General features: G+C 44.5%; 1 protein-coding gene across 1 annotated transcript in view; it reads left to right on the top strand.

Moving 5' to 3' along the window:
• The window catches only part of CAPN9 (calpain 9), a 1,050,568-nt gene that overhangs the window by 426,818 nt on the left and 601,013 nt on the right, over positions 1–22,737 (top strand). Inside the window, exon 8 of the mRNA XM_040350717.1 lies at positions 3,648–3,725. Coding sequence (XP_040206651.1) covers positions 3,648–3,725 — 78 coding nt within the window. The remainder of the gene's footprint in view (positions 1–3,647; positions 3,726–22,737) is intronic.

Below are 22,737 nucleotides of genomic sequence, written 5' to 3'. Positions count from 1 at the left end.
GTTAGCGGCGATGTAGGTACCAGCATATAAATTAGTCTGGTCCACAATAGATCTATAGAGATCTTCCGTGAAATACAGCGAATAAAAATCAAGTGACGTAAAGTTCGCTGTATCCACCTGAATACCGGGTTGGCCAGTGAATGGGGGAAGTACAGGTGCTGTAGAAGTGGTGGGGACCCAATCAGGATAGGCAAATTCTACAGGAAGGGCACTATGGGCACAACGGGCCTGTCTCTGTCTTCTTCTTGGTGGCAGCGGGACACTACTTGTGCTTGCCACATCGCCAGCTTGAACTGCACTTATGGGACTCGCCACGTCACCAAGTGTTACTGCAGTGCTGGATAAACGACCAGGGTGTACTAGGCCGCTGGTGCTTGCCAATCCACCAGAAGGAATAGCGGCGCTAGTACTGGATCTCTGCTCCATACGAGGGTCCTGCGGTTCTTGCTGCTCAACAACATCAGAATGGGATCGGGTACGCCTGGCCTTAGCAGGGACCTCAACTTCGTCGTGCGAGCTATCTGACATGGAGCCGCTGTCGTAAATGGGTTCGTATTCTGAGCCAGAATCTGTCAGATGCGTGACCTCCTCCTCTTCACTATCTGACATGCACATGAACTCCAAGGCCTGCTTATCATTGTACCTTCGGTTTGCCATTTTGGACTCTAAATTTAGTGGTACAATGGTAAGGATTCACAGGTAAAAAAAGCACCTGATCTGTAGAAAAGCAAACGTAGAAAACGCTTAAAAAAAAAACTGTAAGCGATCGCAGGGATCAGGCCTGTCTCTGCGAACGCTGCAGTTATGTGTCTTGTGTTTTGTAAGTGACAGTGATCGATCGATACTGCACTTGGGTGGGGTGGGCTGGGCAGAGGGGGAAAAACGCAGGTGCTAGCGGGGTATCTGGGCTGATTCCGCTAACAATGCGTTTTTGGGTACCCTAAACTGCTGGGTACGCTAGTATAGATCTGATCAGATCAGGTATCGATCCGTTCAGATCCTATACCACTAAGGGGGGTGTATGCTTAGCGAGTGGGTGTAAGCGGGTACTGGCTCTAACCTAACGCTGCCTGGGGCGACGCAGACCCTGACTGGCGCTAAAATTAAATTTATATCACCCGCCGGGTGATCAGGGGGTTAAACCTATTGGGTTATATACGGCGGGTGCTCTGATGCTATAAACAGCAAACTAAACCAACCAGCGTCAACCGTAACACTTATACGGTGATCACTGGTGAAAGGGTTAACTAGGGGGCAATCAGGGGTTAAAACCTTTATTCGGTAATATATGGGGGTACCTGACGCTTCTAAAAACCTGGTGGCGAACCTAAATAACCTAAATAACTAACTGGCTAATCACGTCACCAGTGACACTTATACAGTGATCAGTGGTGAAAGGTTAACTCTAGGGGCAATCAGGGGTTAAAACCTTTATTTATGGGGGTACCCAACGCTATATAAACCTGGCGGCGAACCTCAAAAAAAAACTAACTGCCTAGCGGCAACAGTGACACTAATACAGCGATCAGAAACCGATCGCTTAGTGACACTGGCAATAGGGGTGAAAGGGTTAAACACTAGGGGCAATCAGGGTTTAACCCTTTATTGGGGGGGGGGGGGTAGGGGGCTACCCTGGACCTAAAGGGGCCTAAACCTAACTGCCCTGACACTTTTTTCTGTCACACTGACACTAAAAGCAGTGATCAGAAAATAAATGATCACTGCAATCAGTGACACTGTGACAGGGGGTGATCTGGGGGTGCTGGGGGGGGGGGTGAGGGGTTATGTACATATGTGTGCTGTGTCAGTGTGCTGTTGGTTGCAACTCAACAGTACTGACGTCTTCTCTCCTCTGGGAACCGGACGAAAAGACCGCCAGAGGGGAGAAAACGTCACTTCCTCCCTGCCTGTTGTTTACAGTTACACAGGCAGGGGAGGGCTCAGGTGGAAGCTGATTCGCCGAGGGAGATCGAGAGGGGACGGCTGGAAACCAATAGCCGCCCCCTCCTCCCGGACCTCCCGTACACCGTTCCCGGCCCTCGCATGTACCGGAGGGGGTCCCGATCGGACCCCCGAACCCGGGTAAGGCGGGGACGTACATGTACGCCCATGTGCCTGTACGTGCCATATTGTGGACGTATATGTACATGCGGGGGTCGGGAACTGGTTAATATCCATTCCAGACCTGAAGGGCCTGGTAATTGAATTTGGGGGGACCCCCACACTTTTTCTTTTTATGAGTGAATCCTCTCTGAATTGCCAGAGCCGACAATTCATTATAGCCGCAAGTCAGTTTTAAAATGTATTTTTTTCTTTCAGAAATGACACTTTGTGCAGGGACAGTTCTAAGTACGGGAAACATGCGATATTTCACATGCTAACTTTACACACCCCCTAGGTATGAAATTTAAAGGAATATTTCACTTTTATTGTTTCACTTTTAGCATTATTAAATTCACTGCTCCTGATAAAACGTCAGTTTTTAAAACTTTTTTTTGCATTGAAACATGTCCCCTGCAGGTCTCCAAACAGGGGGATGTGTCTATATGTGTTAGGCTGGCCATAGACGAACCACGTATGAGCAGGCTGAATATACCCAAGTTGATTGATCGATCAACTTGGGTACAACCAGCATGCCAGATTTTACATGGGATTATTGCTACGGGTGTTATAGGGTGACTGTTGTGCTAGAAATACTCATGAACATTTTTACATGCCAAAACAATTTTATGTGATGAAAGTGTTTGCACCAAGTTATCAGTTCTGTAACACCTATGCCACTATGAAATTGGATGGTTAAAAAAAGTATGTTCACCATGTTTAATTCATGCTTATGTTCATAGATGATAGACTGAGAACAAGTCCAAAGCTGTATGTTTTCTTCTGTTAACAAGTTTCTTTCATTTGCCTTTGAGTTACTAAAGGATTTGTTTCAAACTGCTTCTTTTGTTGTTTTTTGCATTACACATTTGCAACACAAGCAAAAACCAATGTAAGCAAGTCCTGTGAAAGATCTGTGAAAAACAATTATGAAATGAGGTGTAGTCTAGTCCAGTGTTTCTCTGTCAGCTTCTCTCCCTTATTCCGTTAATGTGACCCCAGTGCTGATGAAGAGGGGCAGTGCAGAGAGAGGGGCAAACAAGGATGCCATACAGGCACTTGACGTCCTCCTTATCAAAATGGTTGGCATCATTGGTTGTTATGATTCAGGCAGCTAGAAGGTTGTATTGGTACACAATGAAAACCTGTGGTTTTGTGTAACTAAAAGGCAGGCTTAAAACATCTTGGCTTGTAATAAATGCTTCGTAAATTTTTAGGCATTTTGCCAAGGCACTCCTGAGGAAACCTAAAGGCACCCGAGGATGCCTTGGCACCCTGGTTGGGAAAAAACCTGCTCTAATTTCAGTCCAAGTTTGAGAGCTTTGTTACCTAAATGCTTAAGTTTCCATTATCAACGTTGAAGTATTTTTAATCTGCAATACTTTATAAAATTCAATCTACTGCTCTAGTAATTTTGTTACTTTGTTGGTATTTGATATAAAAAAAGATTCTGGGTTTATCCAAAGTGTATACCTTGTACAAACAAAAAAGTGAACAATCTGTAAAAAGTCAACTGATGCTGATTTCTTTGTACAATTATCTTCTAGTTCTCCAGAATGGAGTTCCATTGATCCAGCAGAGAGAAAACGCCTGTGTCAAACATCACTTGATGATGGTGAATTTTGGTATGGTAATTTTATCATTTCAACAATTCAATAACTGTAATTGCAATAGCATATTTATAAAATGACTTCCATATATCACATGGACATAATATTAGATATCAAAAACTAGAAAATGTGTACATGTCGGGTAATGTAATTTTGCTCATCGTTTTCATTTTGTGATTACAAAAATAGGATTTTTTTAATACAGCTTACCTGTAAAATCCTTTTCTTGGGAATACATCACGGGACACAGAGCCTTAATTACTTAAGAGGTTATTTAGTCACCACAGGTGATTGGACACTGGCAAACCCAATTAAAATTGAGTTACTCCCCTATATAACCCCTCCCAAATGGAGAGTACCTCAGTTTTGTAGCAAAGCAATAAGTGTTCTACGTTTAACTCTGAAGAGGGGTGGGAGCTCTGTGTCCCGTGATGTAATCCCAAGGATTTTACAGGTAAGCTGTATTAAAAAATCCTATTTTCTTGATCACAGGACACAGAGCCTTAATTACTTAATGGGATGTCCCATAGCAATGCTAAAATTTGAAGGGAGGGAGACACAGATCAGAATAAGACCGCCATCGAGCCAGAGGATCTATACTGCTTCCGGCAGCACACTACGCCTGAAGGCGGCATCCTCATAACCTCATAACATCCTAAGTACCTGGTAGAATTTAGTAAATTTATGGACCGAAGACCAAGTAGCAGCCTTACAGATCTGAGCCATGGAGGCCTGGTGATGCACTGCCCATGAAGCACCAACTCTAGTGGAGTGCTCTTTCACCTGAAAAGAAGGGATCTTCTTTTCTAAACCATAGGCCTGAATAATGATTTGTCGAATCCACCTTGCAATAGTGGATTTTGATGCTGCCTGGCCCTTCTTTGGGCCTTGTGGCAGAATGAATAGACAATCAGTCTTCCTTATCTGAGCCGTAGCTTGCAGATAAACTTTTACCGCTCTAACAACATCTTGAGAGTGTAGACTCTCTTCCGCAGACTGTGGATCTGAAAAAAAAGACGGTGAGACTATATCTTGATTCAGATGAAAACCTGAAACCACCTTAGGTAAGAAAGTTGGGTGAGGACGCAGCACCACCATGTCTTCATGAATAATCATATATGGTTCTTTACACGAAAGAGCCGCCAATTCCGATACCCTCCTTGCTGAGGATATGGACACAAGAAAATACAGTTTCTGTGTCAACAGACTTAGAGAAGCCTGGTGTAAAGGTTCAAAAGGTAGCTTCTGTAAAACAGATAATACCTAATTCAAATCCCATGGGCACACAGGAGACTTAACCGTCAGATTCAAACGCAGTGCACCCTGAACAAAGGTCCTGACTAGGGAATGAGAGGCAAGCGGTTTTTGAAAAAATACTGACAAGGCCGAGATTTGGCCCTTGATAGCGCTCAAGGCCAACTTCATATTTAAGCCCAACTGAAGAAAGGCAAGAATCCTATTAATGGCATATTTCCTAGGATGCCACTTTCTGGGTTCACACCAGGAAACATAGGTCTTCCAGATTCTGTAGTAGATGAGCCTGGAGGCCGGCTTCTTAGCATTAACCAGAGTGGATAGGACTGGCTCTGAGAGTGCACGTTTCCTCAGAATGTGGGTCTCAACAGCCAAACCGTCAATTTTAGACTTTGTAAGGCAGGATGGAATATTGGACCCTGCGACAGTAGGTCTGGGCGTAGTGGGAGAACCCATGGTCTTCCTACTGCCATCCTTTGATTTCTGTGTACCAGGGTCTCCTAGGCCAAGCCGGGGTGACCAAAATCACAGACTTTCCTTCCCTCTTGACTCTCTGAAGGAATTGTGGGAGACGCGGTACTGGAGGGAACACATAAATCAGGAAATACTGATACAATCCCATGAGACTGTCAGGGCGTCTGACCCTTGAGCACAGGGATCTCTTGTTCTCGACACAAAGCTGTCTATTGTGCATTGAACTTGGAAGCAGGTTCACATCTGGGGTTCACCATTTCTAACATATGATTTGAAGCATGTCGGGGTGTAGAGACCATTCTCCTGGACTCGGTTGCTGGCAGCTTACAAAATCCGCCTGCCAATTTTCTACCCCTGGAATGAAGACCGCAGATAGGCAAGGAATATGCCTTTCTGCCCAGGCCAGGATGTGATTCACCTCTTTTTGGGCATCCAGACTTCTGGTGCCTCTTTGGTGATTGATATAGGCCACGGCCGTAGCATTGTCGGACTGGACCAGAACAATCCAGCCTTGCAGTCTGTAAGACCAAACTTTTTTTTTTTATATTCATTCTTTATTATATTTTTATCTCATACAAATTTTGAACAATTCATTAAAAACAGGAAAAAAATGTTCTTTATATATATCATAGTCTTAGTGCAAATACAAAAAGTGAGACCTCCTAAGTTGGCATACTGGAAAGCAAATAATAACATTTACTGGAGTTGAGGAGCCAACCGGGCCAGGGATTCTATATATTATTTTACCCCCTTTCGATATTATAATAGTACTATTTCTCAACCCTCCTCTCTGTTTATTCCTCCCCACTTAATACTACTCCATTAATCTGTTTACTGTTGGTTTCGTAAGTCAATTCCATCACCCGGTTGTCTCCCTTCCCCCATCTAAATCCAGAGGCTACAATAATCATAGCTCTACCAAGATATCCCACATGTGGCTTTTCAGTCAGATATTATATTTGGTTATACTCTACCCCTGCTGTAGTTCTTACCCCCTAAATAGGAGCACCCTTTTTTTCCAACCATGGCTTCCACATTTCCTCAAAGTCCTTAAGATTACCTCTTTTTATATAGACTGCTCTTTCTATACAGATTGACTCATTCATTACCCTGGTCCATTCTCTTACTGCCGGTGGCGTTGTCGCCTGCCATCTTGTGGCTATTCATTTTCTGGCTTGAAACAAACATCTCAATATTGCAACTGTAAGGCCTCGTACACACGACAGAGATTCTCGGCAGAATTCGCCGAGAAACTCGGTCAAAACCCGGATTCTGCCGAGAATCTCTGTCGTCTGTACAGTTTTGGCTCGATGGAGCCGCCGAGGAGCTCGACGAGAAAATAGAGAACATGTTCTCTATTTTCTCGTTGGCCGCGTTGTTCTATAGGAGAAGGCGGCCCGCCGAGCTCCTCGGCGGCTTCATCCCGTACACACGAGACGAGGAACTCGACGTGCCAAGCACGTCGAGTTCCTCTGTCGTGTGTACGGGGCCTGATACTCCTCTTCTCCTCTCGTTCCTTCCTGTATCCCAGTACACATAGTGTGGCCTCCATCTCCAAAGGTGTTCCAAATATATCGCTAAAAATATTGAGCACTCCCTCCCAGTAGGGAAACAGCGTTGGGCAGCGCCACACCATGTGTACTAGGTCTCCAGGACCCTGGCATCTTGGACATTTATCATCTGGTCTTCTTCCATACTTAAACAGGCGCTTAGGCGTATAATAGGCTCTATTTATCAGCATCAGGTGGGAGATTTTCTGGGGGGGTGAGACTGAAACCTTTGATCCCATCTCTAGTATTCTCTTCCACTGTTCCTGTGTTATTTTCCCTATATCTTCTTCCCATCTCTCTCTTACTTTAAGGAGGTTTGACCCTGTGTTGATCTTTTTACTTATCTGTCCATATATTTCAGATATAAGACCCTTAGTTGGGCCGACTTTAACTACGTTTTGGAATAGAGGCATTTTATTCCACACTAGGGTTTGTGTCCTGAATTGGGCTTCAAGGGCGTGCCCTACCTGGAGATAAGTAAAAAATGAGCGTTGCGGGATATTAAATTCCTCCCTCAAGTCCAGGAACTTCCTATACCCGTCACCCTTATACAGTTGTCTCAGCCTTTTTATACCATGCATTTCCCATCCCCCCACCTTTCCTATCTGGAGGATTTCCTGTAGGTTGATATTATTCCACAGAGGGGTGTACTCATTAAACCCGATATAACCCATCAGTTTATTAACCGTTTTCCATATTTTAGTTATCATTTTTATTGTTGGGTTCCTATAACTAAAGGATTCTGCTTCTAATACTTCAATAATAGTATCACGTGCAGCTCCATTCAGCATTAACATCCCCCCCGGGATGTTAAATCCCATTAGTTGTTGTAATTGTGCTGATAAGTAGTTATTCTCAGGGTGGGGAACTGCCAGACATCCTTCCAGTACCGGGAGCTGCAATGTACGAAGTCGGATCCTGGGTTGTCCCCCTTTCCATATTAGCTCTTTGAAAAGCGTTTCGATTTTATTGAATCATTTTCTACAGATCCAAACTGGACAATTATGCATTATATACAGCAGTTGTGGCTGCCAAATCATCTCAATTAAGCTGCATCTACCAGCCACTGATAGGGGGAGCTGTTTCCAAATATTATTTTGTTTAAATTTAGCCAGTAGGGGGATTAGATTTTTGTTTATATATTGATTAGGATCTTTCGTCACCAATATCCCTAAATATCTCAATGTGTCCACCACCGTCAGTTGTGGTATTCCCAGTGCCACGATTTCTCCGGTAATAACTCAGATTTCTCCCAATTTAGCTCTAGACCTGTAAAGCTACCAAATTCCTCTACTATACTCATTGCTTTTACCAGCGATTGTTCTGTATCTCCCAGGTAGAGGAGAATATCATCGGCATATATCGCGATTCTTTCGTCTCCCGTCTTACTTTGAAATCCGGTTATCTCAGTGCTTGACCTTATGGCAATCGCCAAAGGTTTCATCACTAGGGCGAAGAGCAGGGGTGACAAAGGGCACCCCTATCTCGTCCCCCTCTCCAGTAGAATCTTTTTTTGAGAATTCATTATTAATTCTAAGTTTGGCACTATGATTGTCATAAAGCATTTTTATCCAGCCAGTAAATTTCGGACCAAATCCGAACTTTCCCAGCACCCTCCAGATATAGCCCCATTCTACACTGTCAAACACTTTGGTCACATCCAGTGACAATACGGCTCGTGTTCCCTCCGTCTCCGTCGGGGTTTGTAGGTTTAAAAATGTCCTTCTGATATTCATGCTGGTAGATCTATTAGCTATGAATGCCATCTGGTCTGGATGGATCAGTTTGGAGATAAGCCTATTAAGCCTCGATGCCAAAACCTTGGCTACTATCTTGGCATCGGAGAATAAGAGGGAGATTGGTCTATATGCTGCCGGGTCTAAGGGGTCTTTCCCTTCTTTTGGTATAAATATAATAGTTGCTTCCAGCATTGAAGCAGGGAGTCTTCCCTCTGTGGCCGCTCCATTTAATGCTTTTATGAGCTCTGGTAATAATATTTCTCCGTAATATTTATATATTTCCGTCGGGAGCCCGTCCGGACCTGGTGACTTGATTTGCCATATCTGCTACTGCCTGCTGGATTTCTACGAGTGATATTGGAGTTTCTAATTCATCCCTTTCTGCTTGTGTAATAGACGGGATCTCTAACCTCCCCAGGAAACCCTCCATTTATACTTCCATCCCTACCTTCGGTGCGGTATAAAGCTTTTCATAGTACCCCTGAAAGGTCTGCACTATCTCTGAGGTGTCTGATGTTATTGCCCCTCCTGCTGCTCTAATAGACCGGATATCAGAGGGAAGGGAGTTCGTCTTCACCAATTGCGCCAGCATCCTTCCGACACTTTCACCCTCTGCAAAGGAAGACTGACGTAAAAAGAGTCGTCTGGTCTCTACCTCCCACATGATTACCATCTTATTTGCTTGTTGTTTCTCTAACCATGTTTCATGTTTCTCTAACGTTGGGTCTATTACATAATTATTTTCTGCCTCCAATACCTCTCTATGGGTATTTTCCTCCCCTTCTCTAACTTTTTTATAAAATTTGGCCACCTGCTGGATCAGGACACCCCTAAGGTATGCCTTCATTGTGTCCCATAGTATCCCCGTTCCTGTAGAACCTTCATTCAATTCTACAAATTCCCTTAGTTTAGGCAGGACATCATCCGATTCCTTTATTAGCTCGAACCAATATGGGTTGATTTTCCACTCTCTCTGGGTTTTTTGTCCCCCTAAGTTTAAATTTAGAACCATTGGGGAATGGTCCGACACTCCTCTTGGCAGGTATACTATCTTTCCCATAACCCGTAACGCTCCGTCATTCCCCAAGGCCATATCTATCCTGGAGAGCGTGGAGTGCGTGCTTGAATAGCAAGAATATTGCTGAACGCCCAGACTCCGCACTCTCCACATATCAATTAATCCAACCTTTTCCATAAATTGGCTCAGTCGGCTCTTCTCTATAGGGTCTGGACACAACGGTGAGGGAAACCTATCGACCTTTTGGTCTAAGACCTCATTAAAATCTCCTACTACTAATACCGGTATTTATTCCTTAAGCAGCATAAATTCATTTAATCTTAACATTATATCTATTTTTAAAGGTGGAGGAATGTAAATATTGGCTATTACATACATTCTGTTATCAATTGTGCAATACAGAAAAACATACCAACCATTCTCACCTATGCTGGTCTGTCTGCAGGAAAACCTCACCTCAGCTCTCACCATAACCCCTACTCCTCTAGAGTATGTAGAGTGTACTGAGTGGTACTGAATTTGATATTTTTTACTCTGTAGTTGTTGGATTGTATCCTTTGTTAGGTGTGTTTCCAGCAGGCAGATCAACTCTACCCCATATCTTTCCATTGTGGAGAGCACTGCTGCTCTTTTAGCTGCTGTCCCCAGGCCTCTGACATTCCATGAGCCTATATTTAATATTTTACTTTGCATTCAGGGATGTGGAATATATCATAAAAAGTCGGGGGGTACCGATCCAAAAAAAAGGAAAGCACAACAAAAAAAATACATAACTCATCTCTACCATAATTTTCCTTGTTTTGTCCTGTAATCCGTGCCTACTACTCGTTTCCCATGTTTTTTTAGAAATTGTAGCACAACAACTCAAAAAGGTGTATATACCATCAAAAGTTATTTCTATGTGAATTTCAGATTCTATTTTACTATAACAATCTTTTTCCCACTGTGTGTTACCTTGCAACCTCCCAATGTGTTTCACTATATTTTTCTTTTGTGCAATATCATTAATTTCTTTACTCTCCTTTGATTCATATTTTACATACAATAGTAAACAATTTATTCCTGTGGGGCATACTCTTTCCCATCCTCCCCTCTCCTCCCTCCTACCCCCCTCCCCATCCACCTGCCCCTCCCCGTCCCCACCCCCCCCCTCCACCTATCCTGGTGTTCCCCTAAGGGGTTTTCAGTGACCGTTTCCCACACCACTTGTTCCTCACATTCACTCCCACCCCGTCCCATTCATAATCTGTGCGCATCTTACCCCCCCTCCCCTCCCCATAATTTAATTGTTATTTTCCCCTCAGAGAGAGAGAGGGAGAGATAGAGAGGAAGGGAACAGGGAGAAAGAAAGAAGAGAAAAAAAAAGGACAGTCTCTCCTCCCCCCCTCTACACCTCCTCCCATGTTTCTCAGGTTGTCTACAACTTATTCTCTTCTAACCATCTCTCTACACTCGCCGGGGTATCAAAAATCTGGGTACCTCCCATTGCCACTACTCGTAGCTATGCTGGATAAAGAAGGCATAGGTCAGCCTGTATTTCTGTAATGCACGCTTAACTGGGATAAACTCTGCTCTACGCCTCTGTAATTCCGGCGAAAAGTCGGAATACAATGATATCTTAGTATCTTTAAAAGAGATATTTCCCACCTCTCTTGCTATCCGCAACAGTGTCACTTTATCTCTATAATTTAGAAATTTCAGAAGGAGCGGCCTGGGATGCCCCCCTGCTGGCGGAGCCCTGAAGGGGACTATGTGCTCTTTCAATTGAAAATGTCGTTGAGAATGCCTCTCTTCCAAAAATTCTATAGGAACTCTATAGGGTTAGAACCCTTGCTCTTTTCTGTCAGCCCCACCAGTCTGACATTGTCCCTTCTGAGTCTGTTCTCCATCTCATCCATTTTTGATGCATATCTGCCCATCTTTTCCTTCAGATTTTTCACATCCTTTATTAATGGAAATACATAGTCTTCCACTTGGCTTGTCCTCGCCTCAAGGGCCGATGTTCTTTCTGACGTTTTTTGTAATTCATGCCGAACCAATACTAAGTCCTCTTTTACTTCTTTCATCTGGTCACAAAGTTCTTTTAATGTGCTCTTGCATGCATTCACCACTATAAATATGTCCTTTACTGTTGGTTCCGTTTCTAATGGTGTGCACGACTCAGCTGTTACCGCTATATTTTGTTCCGACAGCCCTGGGGTTTTATTACTTGATGCTTTAACTGTTGATGTCCCTGCTGGGCCATGGAGGGGTGTAGCTGCTAGTTGCCCCTGAATTTTTCTATCGGTCACTCCTCCCTGCTGCGCTTTAAGCTGCGTCCCCTTTTTTGTTGGTGTTGAGATCTGCGTAGAGGAGTGGGCGTATTGCCCGAGTTTTGCAGCGGCCGCCGCCTGCTGTGTATTCTTCTCTTTTGCAGAGCGTAGCTGCTGCATCTCTACGTCTTTAAATTTCAAGGGGGTGCGCTTATTCCCTAAGTCAGTGCCTGGATACAATACAGTATTCAGCCCCCAGCGCTACTCGAGAACTGAGCAACAGATGTACCAGTAATACAGAAAGCAAAAAATAACCAGTTTCTGTGCATTTATAGCCCTTCCTAAAAGTCCTCAAAGAGCAGACACACTTGTATTTGAGAATCAGGATGTTCAAGCTATAAATCTATACTCCAACATGCAAAAACAAGGAGCAAGGAGGAGAACTGTATTCAGCGGTTAGTAGCAGGTCAACAGACCAAAAACATCTAGTGCATCAGGTCCAGAAAAAAAAGAAGAGGCACAACAGTCATCCATAAGCGGCAGCATAGATTCTATAAGGTATCACTCCGCCCCCCCCCCTTGTTTCCAGACCTCTCCACCCAGGGGTGAAATCGGCTCAGTGTGCATGCAGCAGGTTGTTTTTATTTCTTTTTGTCCTTAACAGGGGTATGGGAACACAGATACATATGCAGTATGTTACAGTGTATTCCCTCCAATCCTCCCAGCATGTATCCCTCATGCAATTTAAAAGCTTTCAGCCAGAAAAAAAAGCGCAGGACTCAGCATTCCAATGGCAATGGCAATGGCATTCCAAATAGCAGACTGTTACAATCCATTACTCACGTGACCTGTCTAGAAGAGAGGGGGGGGGGGTGCTCAGGTCCTGGAGTAAAGATTTGCTGTTTATACAGAGCACAGAAGCACATAGACACGTTGATCTGTTCAGCTATTCTGTGCACACTCTGTGCGCACTGCTGCATCCACTGCTACTAGTGACTCCCGGGGTTCAGGAGTTCAGACCCAGGCCCTCCAGACGCTTCACAGCTCCATGTCCCGCTCGTATATCACTGCCATTTTCCTCCCTTCCCTCCTGATAGCCATATCAGCTCCCCCGTCTGCCTGTGTAATCCTCATGTGGGTAGACAGCGGAGGGCTGATAGGAAGAGAGGGGAACATGTTCCATGGCTGCATGGAGAGGAGAGGAGTAGACGTACACAAAACACACGCTCTCACTCCATCCGGTCACGCCCCTCTGTAAGACCAAACTTTGAGGACCAAATGAATTGCCCGAATCTCCAGAATGTTGATGGGTAGGAGCTTTTCGACCCCGGACCACTTTCCCTGGGCAGATGCTATTTCTAGAACTGCCCCCCAGCCCAGAAGGCTGGCGTCTGTGGTCACCACTTTCCAGGTAAATGGAGTGAAGGATTTTCCTTCTGACAGATTTTGGGGAATCAACCACCAATTGAGACTCTGGCAAACCCCTGGAGATAAGATCATAGGAAGATCCAGGGCCTGAACATCTTTGTTCCAAGCTGACAGAATTCCACAATGTAACGGTCTTAAGGAAAACTGGGCGTAAAGGACAGCCTTGAATGAGGCTACCATCTTTCCTAATAATCTCATGCATAGAAGGATGGAAGGCCTTCTTTTCGCCTTTATCACTCGGACCAACTCTCCTATGGCTTATGCCTTAGGCTTGGGAAGTAATACCTTGCTTAGGGACATGTCTATAATCATGCTCAAGTACTCTAGCCTTTTTTGAGGCTGCAAGGAAGATTTCTCCAAATTGAGGACCCAGCCTAGGTACTCTAAATATTCCACTGTGCTGTGCACATTGTGGCCCAAGCGTGCGGCGGACTGATCTATGATCAACAGATCGTCCAGGTAGGCTGTTACTGCTATTCCTCATGCCCTTAGCCTTGCCAGGGCCGGGACTAGCATTTTTGTGAACACTCAAAGTACTGTAGCCGGCCCGAAAGGAAGGGCCACAAACTGAAACTGGCGCTGATCCACCGCAAACCTTAAAAAACCTTTGGTGAGCGCGAAATATTGGCACATGTGCATCTCTGATGTCTATTGATGCCAGGAATTCCCGTCCCTGAGGGTGGAAACAACTGAACAGACAGACCATGCGGAAGGAGCGAATGTTCAGGAACTGATTCAGGCTTTTCAGATCTAGGATAGGTCTGACATCCCCGTTTGGTTTTGGAACCGTAAAAAGGTTTGAATATAATCCTGACCCCTGATCCTCTGGGGCTAACTCCAAGATTACCCCTTGAGACAACAGGTGTTCCAAGGCCAGCAGCAGAGGCCTTCTTTTTTCTGGATCTTTGGCAATTCTTGATCTCAGAAAACGGGGTGGCAGAACTTGTCTGAATTCTAGGACACTGTGGTGATGACCCACTTGTCCTGAACTTTGTTCCGCCAGGCATTTGCAAATTGCAGCAGCCTTCTTCCCACTCGGCCGAGCGGGGGGAACCCTTCAAAGGGAAGTTTTGGGGGTCTGTTTAGACTTTGAACCCCAAGTCCTTTTCTGCCCTTGGGCTTGGCTCTGGGCTTTTCCCCTATTGTTAGACTGGGGAGGCCTTCACCACTGCCTGGAGAATTAGGTTCCAGGGGCTGGAGAAAGAGTATGTTTAAATGAGAAATGCTTACTCTTCTTCTTAAGCGGCAATAGAGTAGATTTGCCTCCGGTAATCTTTTGGATGTATTTATCCAACTCATCCCCAAACAGGCATTCAAGGCATTCAACGCTGCCAAGTATTTCTTGCAAGAAACCTCCTAATGTTTTAACCAAAAGGACCTGCGCATGTGTACCTGCGGGAGACTCAAGCGGGATGCTTGTTGAGTCCATAATTGCATCTGTAACGGAATGTCCCACACTCCGATTGAGTGCTTCCGTCATATACCGCTTCCTATCAGTCTGGATATAGATATCAGATATTCCAGCTGCCCTCAACACACAACGAGACAAGACTTGTTTGTGTGCTAAACATGGAGTGTTTAATAGAACCAAGAATACAGCCTTTTATACAGTTTAAAGAGGTAACCAGAACATAAATTAACATGAGCTAATTAACTAATCATTTACCCAGACGAGGTGACTCCGAGATATGACCTGTCAGAGTAGACGTCCCGTCTCCACTCACCTGCTATACAATACACATTATCATAAGTGTAAACACAGGACATCTTCACACACAATAGCAGGGTCAATTAGCACAGAGAGCAGAGAGATGGCTGGAGGCGATGGCATTAGCATCTATGAATGAGTCACTCTTACAATTAACCCATTGAGTTCAGAATCAACAACCAGTAAATAGTTCTACAGATATCCTGGAATATTGTGGATAATAAATACATAATAATCCCATCTCAGGTAGTCCAAGATCTAATTTCTCATTCATCCTATGCCCCTATTGGACAAACAGTAGGATGATTTTAGACATAAGATGGTTCAGGGATGTCCCGGGTGAGTCTGTCACAGCATCAATCGCAAAACACAAGGCCTTAGGAAGGTCCTCATAAACCTCAATCTCCTCTGTAGGGAAGAGGTTAATCATCTGCTTCATTTGTTCCTTGAGGAACTGACATACACCAATGGCTGCAACTGCAGGTTGTACTACAGCCCCAGCCATGGAAGATGAGGCTTTTAATAGGTACCCCCCATTTCTTAGTGAAAGCTTCCTCCATCGGATAAAGAAGGGAAAACTGCCTAGGAGGAGAAAACTTTATCTGGGTAAACCCAGTCATCATACATTAGTTTATCCAGCAAAGATACTGGAAAGGAACTGGAAAGGCGGGGATTTCCAAGATCCCAACGAGGAAACAGAGGGCCTAGAAGCTTCAACAGGAGCCAATTTGTAAGTGGCACGCACCATCTCTGCATAATATTGCACCTGCATCTTTAGCGACTGAGAGGTAGCAGGAATCCTCTCATCCTCTGAGTCCTCAGACTCCTCATCTCCAGAGAGGGATTTCACCCTCAGAAGGCTCATCTGATAAGAGAGCCAGAGCACATCAAAGGGATCTACTCCGTTTTCTGCTACCTTTCAAGGAGGTTGCGATAATATTAGCAATCCTTCCTTCTAAGCCATCTAAAGCAACTTTTAAAGCATCCTCAGTGACATATACAGGAGCTGCCATAGGAGAAGCTGCAAAACCAGACAGGGGCTCATGCTATGAGGCTGCTATCAGGCTGACAGAGGGGGATGGTAAACTGCAGGCAAGCTCAAAATCTTTCCCGTACGCTGGGTTTTTTGGTGCCATTTTTATTAGCCCTTGACCCTCTTCTTGGGGACATAGTCCTTACTGCAAAGCAAAGGTACTAGCCACAAAATAAATGCAATCACTATTGTGCTATAAACTTACAATACACAAAAATATCAGCTCACTGCACAACCTGATGCTGAGGAGTCTTAGGTTTGCCTGGTTCTATCCACAGGGATGCTTACAGCCCACAGCTCTGTGTCCATGAGGACACAGAGCTGTCCATGTGTTCATTACAGGAGGCTCTGGCGTGCTGGGCTTTTGAACCAGCCTCTTGGCGCCTGCACACAGGTGTCCCGCATTGCGCATGTGCACTAGCAACCACTTGGCCCTTCCCCTATCCATGTCTCATTTGGACAGCAAAAGCGTGCTCCCTGCACGCGCTCGCATGCGCCGCTGTCATGGCGGTGCCCAGGAGATAAGAGGGGGGTGAGATTACTGGGGTCATCATTATGGACCCCTGTATGCGTATTGTGGCAGAGCCTGCAGCGGAAGGAGGTGAGTGGTGTTTCAATTTGACCAACTTCACTGAGCTTGTGTCCTGGATGGCTATGTAAGAAATCACCAGGTTTGTACTTACTCCCTCCAGTGGTGAGAACCAGGAAAGACATCCTACTATAGAAGATAATATACAAAATAAAATGATCCTCTTCTTACCTTATCCACGCCGCAGGAAAGCTACTTAAAGTAGTTCCAGCTTTTACCCATCACAGCAGGGCAAGTTGTGCCAACCTTCAGGTTTTTTAAGGGTTTAATTCGAGAAAACCTCATACCTGGACCTGTAGAAGACTCTGCCAGAAACTTTTCGTGCCACAGATGTATTAGTACACCAAAGTCTGGATCCTAGAGCCCAGACCTCCGCAGAGAGACATTACAGGCAAACCTCGTTTCTTCTTTAAGATGAGGCCCGGGTACCAGCCATCTTAGACTTTTGATATCGGCCCGAGGAATGGATCCGGTTATAGCTCCAAGGTCTCCGCAGCCAGAAGAGCATTTTTCTTCTTGGCCCATGCTGAACGTGACCAACCACCTTAAACACTGGTGAAAAAACTGAGGTACTCTCCATTTAGGAGGGGTTATATAGGGGAGGAACTCAATTTTAATTGGGTTTGCCAGTGTCCAATTACCTGTGGTGACTACATAACCCATTAAGTAATGAAGGCTCTGTGTCCCATGATGTATGATCAAGAAATTTTTTTTTTTATTTTTTTCATTTTCTAATTGCAAAATGCTCTTTCAAAATGTGACTCCTTATTACTATTAATCAGCATAACAGAAGGCCCTGAACACATGTTTAAATCTTTGGGAAATATTTAGAAAAGTAATTTACAAGCCTTCAGCAGATTTTTCTGGAGTCTTTTAAGGGAAAAAAAATGTTTTCCCTAAATAGCTTCCTTTACCTTAGTGCAGTCCTCCTTCACTTACCTCATCCTTCGATTTTGCTTTTAAATGTACTTATTTCTTCTGAGAAATGCTCACTTCCTGTTCTTCTGTCTGTAACTCACCACTGTAATGCGAGGCTTTCTTCCTGGTGTGGAGAACGCCTCTTAAGGGGAGGGGGCGAGCAGGAGTGTCAGGACGCCCACTAACACACAGCTCCTTTATCTGCAAAGAAGAGAGTGTACTGACTTGCCTGCTCTCTCCCTCCCCCCTCAAGAGGCTTTCTCCACACCAGGGAGAAAGCCTTGCAATATGGTGGTGAGTTACAGACAGAAGAACAGGAAGTGAGGATTTCTCAGAAGAAATAAGGACATTTAAAAGCAAAATCGAAGGATGAGATAAGTGAAGGAGGGCTGTACTAAGGTAAAGGAGGCTATTTAGGGGAAAAAATCCTTTAAAACCCCTTTAAATCAGCCTTCAGCTCCAGACAGTAAATATGCAGAGCCACCAATAACGGGGTAGAGCCAGCCCCTCTGTACGGGGCTCAGGTCTAATCGATTCAGAAGGGGTTTAGGTGTATAGAGAGGCTCTTTATTTCAGGGCACTGCAGTATAATTTCTAAAAACATGCAAGATAATGGCACTGCAACCCAATCATGCAATGAGGGCTGGCAAAAGCTCTTTGTTTGCACTAACCGTGCCGGACTTGCTGTCTCCACCCCTCATCACTAGAGTCCTTCCATGTAGATAAAGTCAGAAACCAGGTGAGGATGAATAAAATTGCAAACAGAGCCAACACTAACTCATTTCAGCATATCAATGCCTTACTCATTAGTCATTTAACCAATAAGTAATCTGCTGGAGAGAAAAGGCAAGCTATCATTCAATGCACCTGTCACCACAACAAACAATAAATACAAAATATAATAACAGATATTGAGGGGGCATATTTTTGCGCAGTATAAATCCTATATCATCAGCATCATCATAAAAAAAATGTAATATAAAGAATAGATTGGTAAATTATTACAACTTTTGGTATTGCTTTTGCCTGGTTAGATTAAGAACACCGGAACTGTTCTTTCTCAAGAATAAGGATGAGCTTTGTATTCGAGTCGAACTCATGTTCGACTCGAACATCGTATTTTCGATCATTCGTCGAAATACAAACAAAACGGGTCGTTCACGCCAAATTCGAGTTATGTTTCACAGACCATAATTCACTGCGGCATCGCTGGCTGATGATTGGCCAAGCATGCACTATGACCTATGATCATAGTGCATGCTTGGCCAATCACAGCTTGCAAAAAACTGAGAGCCATAATTGGCCAAAGCCAGGGTGGCTTTGGCCAATTATGGCTCAGGGGGTTTAGTACATGCCCCACACTATAAAAGGCCGCCTGCACGTTGGCCTTGTGTAGTGTGTTGCGGCGGTGGTTAGGGAGAACAGAGAGAGACAGAGAGAGTGTAATTTTTTGCAGGTAGATAGAGCAGACAGGCTAGTCAGTTAATGTTACAGTGTGTAGAGGATATATATACATCCCAGGTGTTGTACATATATTTATACACTGTATAGTTTAGCTAGATCAGTTCTTGCTAATTTACTGGCAGGCAGGTTATTGTGCTATTTAAAGACGTTTTCACAGGCATACTATAGACACCCAGCAGGTACAATATTTAATGGAATTTTTCATATTTTTTTTAATTTAAGCATCATTAAAATCACTGCTCCTGATGAGCAGTGGTTTTAATGATGCTTAAATAAAAAAATTCCTTTAAATATTGTACCTGCTGGGTGTCTATAGTATGCCCGTGAAAACGTCTTTGAGAACCCGGGTCTTGCCCGAGGGAACATGTATCAATGAAAAAAAAAGTCCAGAAAAAACGACCGTTTTTAAAACTTTTTTTTCCATTGAGACATGTTCCCTGGGGCAAGACCCGGGTTCTCAAAGACGTTTTACGACAATAACTTGCATATTATGCTTTAAAATTAGCACTTTTGAATTCGAACGTTCGAGTCCCATAGACGTCAATGGGGTTCTAAATGCGAACCAAACGGGGGGGGGGGGGGGGGGCGTTGTTCGGCTCATCCCTACTCAAGAACAGGATGAATGCTCAAAAAAGCTGGGATTTTTAAGGTGCCAATAAGAAAATATACAACATGATTGCCAGATCACCTGAGGCCAGGTGACAGATGCACACCATTGGGGTCAGGACTCAGAGTGCACCGCTAAAGTAGTGGACCCTATGGCTGACTGATGCAGATGGAACTCTGGGTAGTTCAGGAAAGCAGGTCCCCTGGAGAATCAACACGGATCCAACTGGGAGCTAGAGCAAAAGGTTCCCAAGGGTGAGGAGTCTAAGAGCCAGCAGGTGTTCACCAGACAGGTGAGGATGGACTGTGCTGCAACTGGCTCCAGGTCACGGCCCCCAGGGTCTCCCAGCTCACACTTATGGTAGGCTACAGGAGGATAGAGAGGAAACAGCAGCCCAGGACAACAAGGGATAGTCAGGAGATAAGCCAAAGGTCAAGACAACTAGCAGACAAGTATAGACGGATCTTAGGATGCAGTACCGCATCCGCCGCTGGGGGCATTTTGCGTCGAAATGCCGCCTCGGGTATGCAAATTAGGACTTACGGAGATCCACGAAGCTTTTCAGCTTCGTTTTTTCTCCGTAAGTTATATTTTGCAAACGCAAAATTAGGGCTGCTTTTACAAGGTGTAAACTGTTTACACCTTGTAAAAACAGACCTTTCTTGCTCGCGACGCGATTTTTTTTAAATTTCAAATATCTTTTTTGGCGCCGTATCTTTTTTTTTACCCGACGCAACTTTATTGTCCCGTCGCAATCCACAAAGCCCGACGTAACGTAATTTCGCGCTATGCACGTCGGGAAAATTATGTCACGAGCATGCGCAGTACGGCAGGCGCGGGAGCGCGCCTCATTTAAATGGTAATAGCCCCCTGGAGTGTTGGAGACTGAACATTGTTTCATGCTATGTTATACATTGCTTGGTTTATTTCCCTGTGTATTTGGAGTATGTTCACTAGATGTCACTATACACAGATACTCTATCATAATGTTCTTTGTGTTAACTATCTGTTACTGCATTTTCCTGTTATCTATGGTTGTTGTTCTTCTATATCTCGTGTGCTAACATGAGCACCATGCTCTCTGCTGTATGTCTCTTCAATACAAATGAATCCAAGTAAACTACAGCCATCCATATATGTCTGATTATTCTTTGCATCATCTGCACCAGCCAACAAAGGTTATGGGCCCAGACAACGTGAATCATCAGACAGCCGGAACAGAGGCCTAGTCTTCATCTGCACACCATCTTTGATCAAGCTGCGGAGGAAATCTGCTCTGAGGTATCCAGGCGCTTGGAATACGAGCAAGGTACATTAATCATGGCTAGCAGCGGGGATCTTAAACTGGGGATCACTAAGCTAAATAGTGACAACTACCAGATGTGGAAGTTCAAGATGGAGATGTTGCTGAGCAAAGATGACACATGGGATGTCCTCACCACAGACAGGCCGGATGTAGACAACCAGGAGTGGGATAAGAAAAACAGACAGGCAAGAGCCACAATAGCCCTACTGGTAGAAGATGAACAGCTTATCCACATAAAAGGGGAAGATACTGCCAAAGGTATGTGGAATGCACTCCGTAGATTACATGAGAGCTCTAGCTTAAACAACAAGTTATATTTACTAAGGAAGCTATACCAGTCAAAAATGACTCCAGAAGGGGATATGCAAGAACATATAAGAAGCGTGCTGGAGATTGTTGCACAACTCAGGGACCTCGGAGAGGAGATCAAAGATAACCATGTGACAGCAATACTTTTATGCAGCCTGCCAGAGTCATACAACCCTCTGATTAATGCATTAGAGACAAGATCTGAAGCAGAACTCACATTACAGTTAGTGAAATCTCGACTTTCAGATAAATACAAGCGCAGAAAGGAGCAAACTTCTCACAGGCAAGAGAGCGATACAGGAGCAGCACTTAAAGCAACAGACACTAAGATGCCAAACTGGAAGGCCAAACTATGTTTCCGGTGTAACAGGGCCGGGCATTTCAAGCGTGACTGTCCATTGTGGAGGAATGAGCAGAGGGAAAAAGATCCCAATCAGGCACTCATAACCATGATGAAAAACAACGACCAAGCAGCGTGGCACGGAACTTTTAAAGTGACAGATGCCGTCACCAACCATAAATGGTATATAGATTCTGGAGCAACAAGTCACATGACTAACGACAGAGAATTCTTTGTAGAGCTCAATCCAGACAAGAAAGAAGCCATATATCTTGCAGACGGGAGTTGCACAACTGCTGAAGGAACAGGACATGGAATAGTCACTTGTAAAAATGAGGATGGACAAGTGTTAAAAATACCAATGACGGATGTATTGTATGTTCCCGGACTCAATGGCGGCCTTATATCAGTCAGGCGACTGGCAAGCAAAGGACTAACCACAACGTTTAAAGGTGACCAATGCACTATCCAAGATGGGGAAAGAGTGATAGCAACAGCTAAAGCGGGCAAGCACCTTTATGAACTTGATGTTGTTGAGCAAGAAACAAAGCTCTGCACACATAAACACAAGAACTGTATTCATTTATGGCACAGACGTCTGGGCCACAGGCACCCTGACAGCATACAGGAGCTGGCCAGACGGGATTTAACGAAAGGCTTCAAGTTAACAGGCTGCCCAAACACGCTAAGGTGTGAATGCTGCATCAAGGCCAAAGCCACCAGAGTAACCCCACCAAAGGCAAGTGAAAGCAGAGCAACAAGACCGATCGACCTAATACACACAGATGTATGCGGGCCTATGAGAACAACCACCCCAGGAGGAAATAAATACATATTAACTTTTATAGACGACTACTCAAGGTTTACAGTGACATACCTAATGAAAAATAAGTCAGAAGTATTCGACAAGCTGAAGGACTATGTTACCAAAGTAAGCAATAAATTTCACAGAAAACCATTAGTACTCAGAAGTGATAATGGTGGGGAGTACACCGGGTTTCAAGTTGAGAATACACTCAGGGAACTAGGAATAGAACA

This window comes from Rana temporaria, chromosome 4 (assembly GCF_905171775.1).
Source record: "Rana temporaria chromosome 4, aRanTem1.1, whole genome shotgun sequence".
In the NCBI taxonomy this organism is placed as follows: Eukaryota; Metazoa; Chordata; class Amphibia; order Anura; family Ranidae; genus Rana; species Rana temporaria.
The sequence above is the reverse complement of the archived record's forward strand: the minus strand, read 5'-3'. Positions and strand labels throughout refer to the sequence as shown.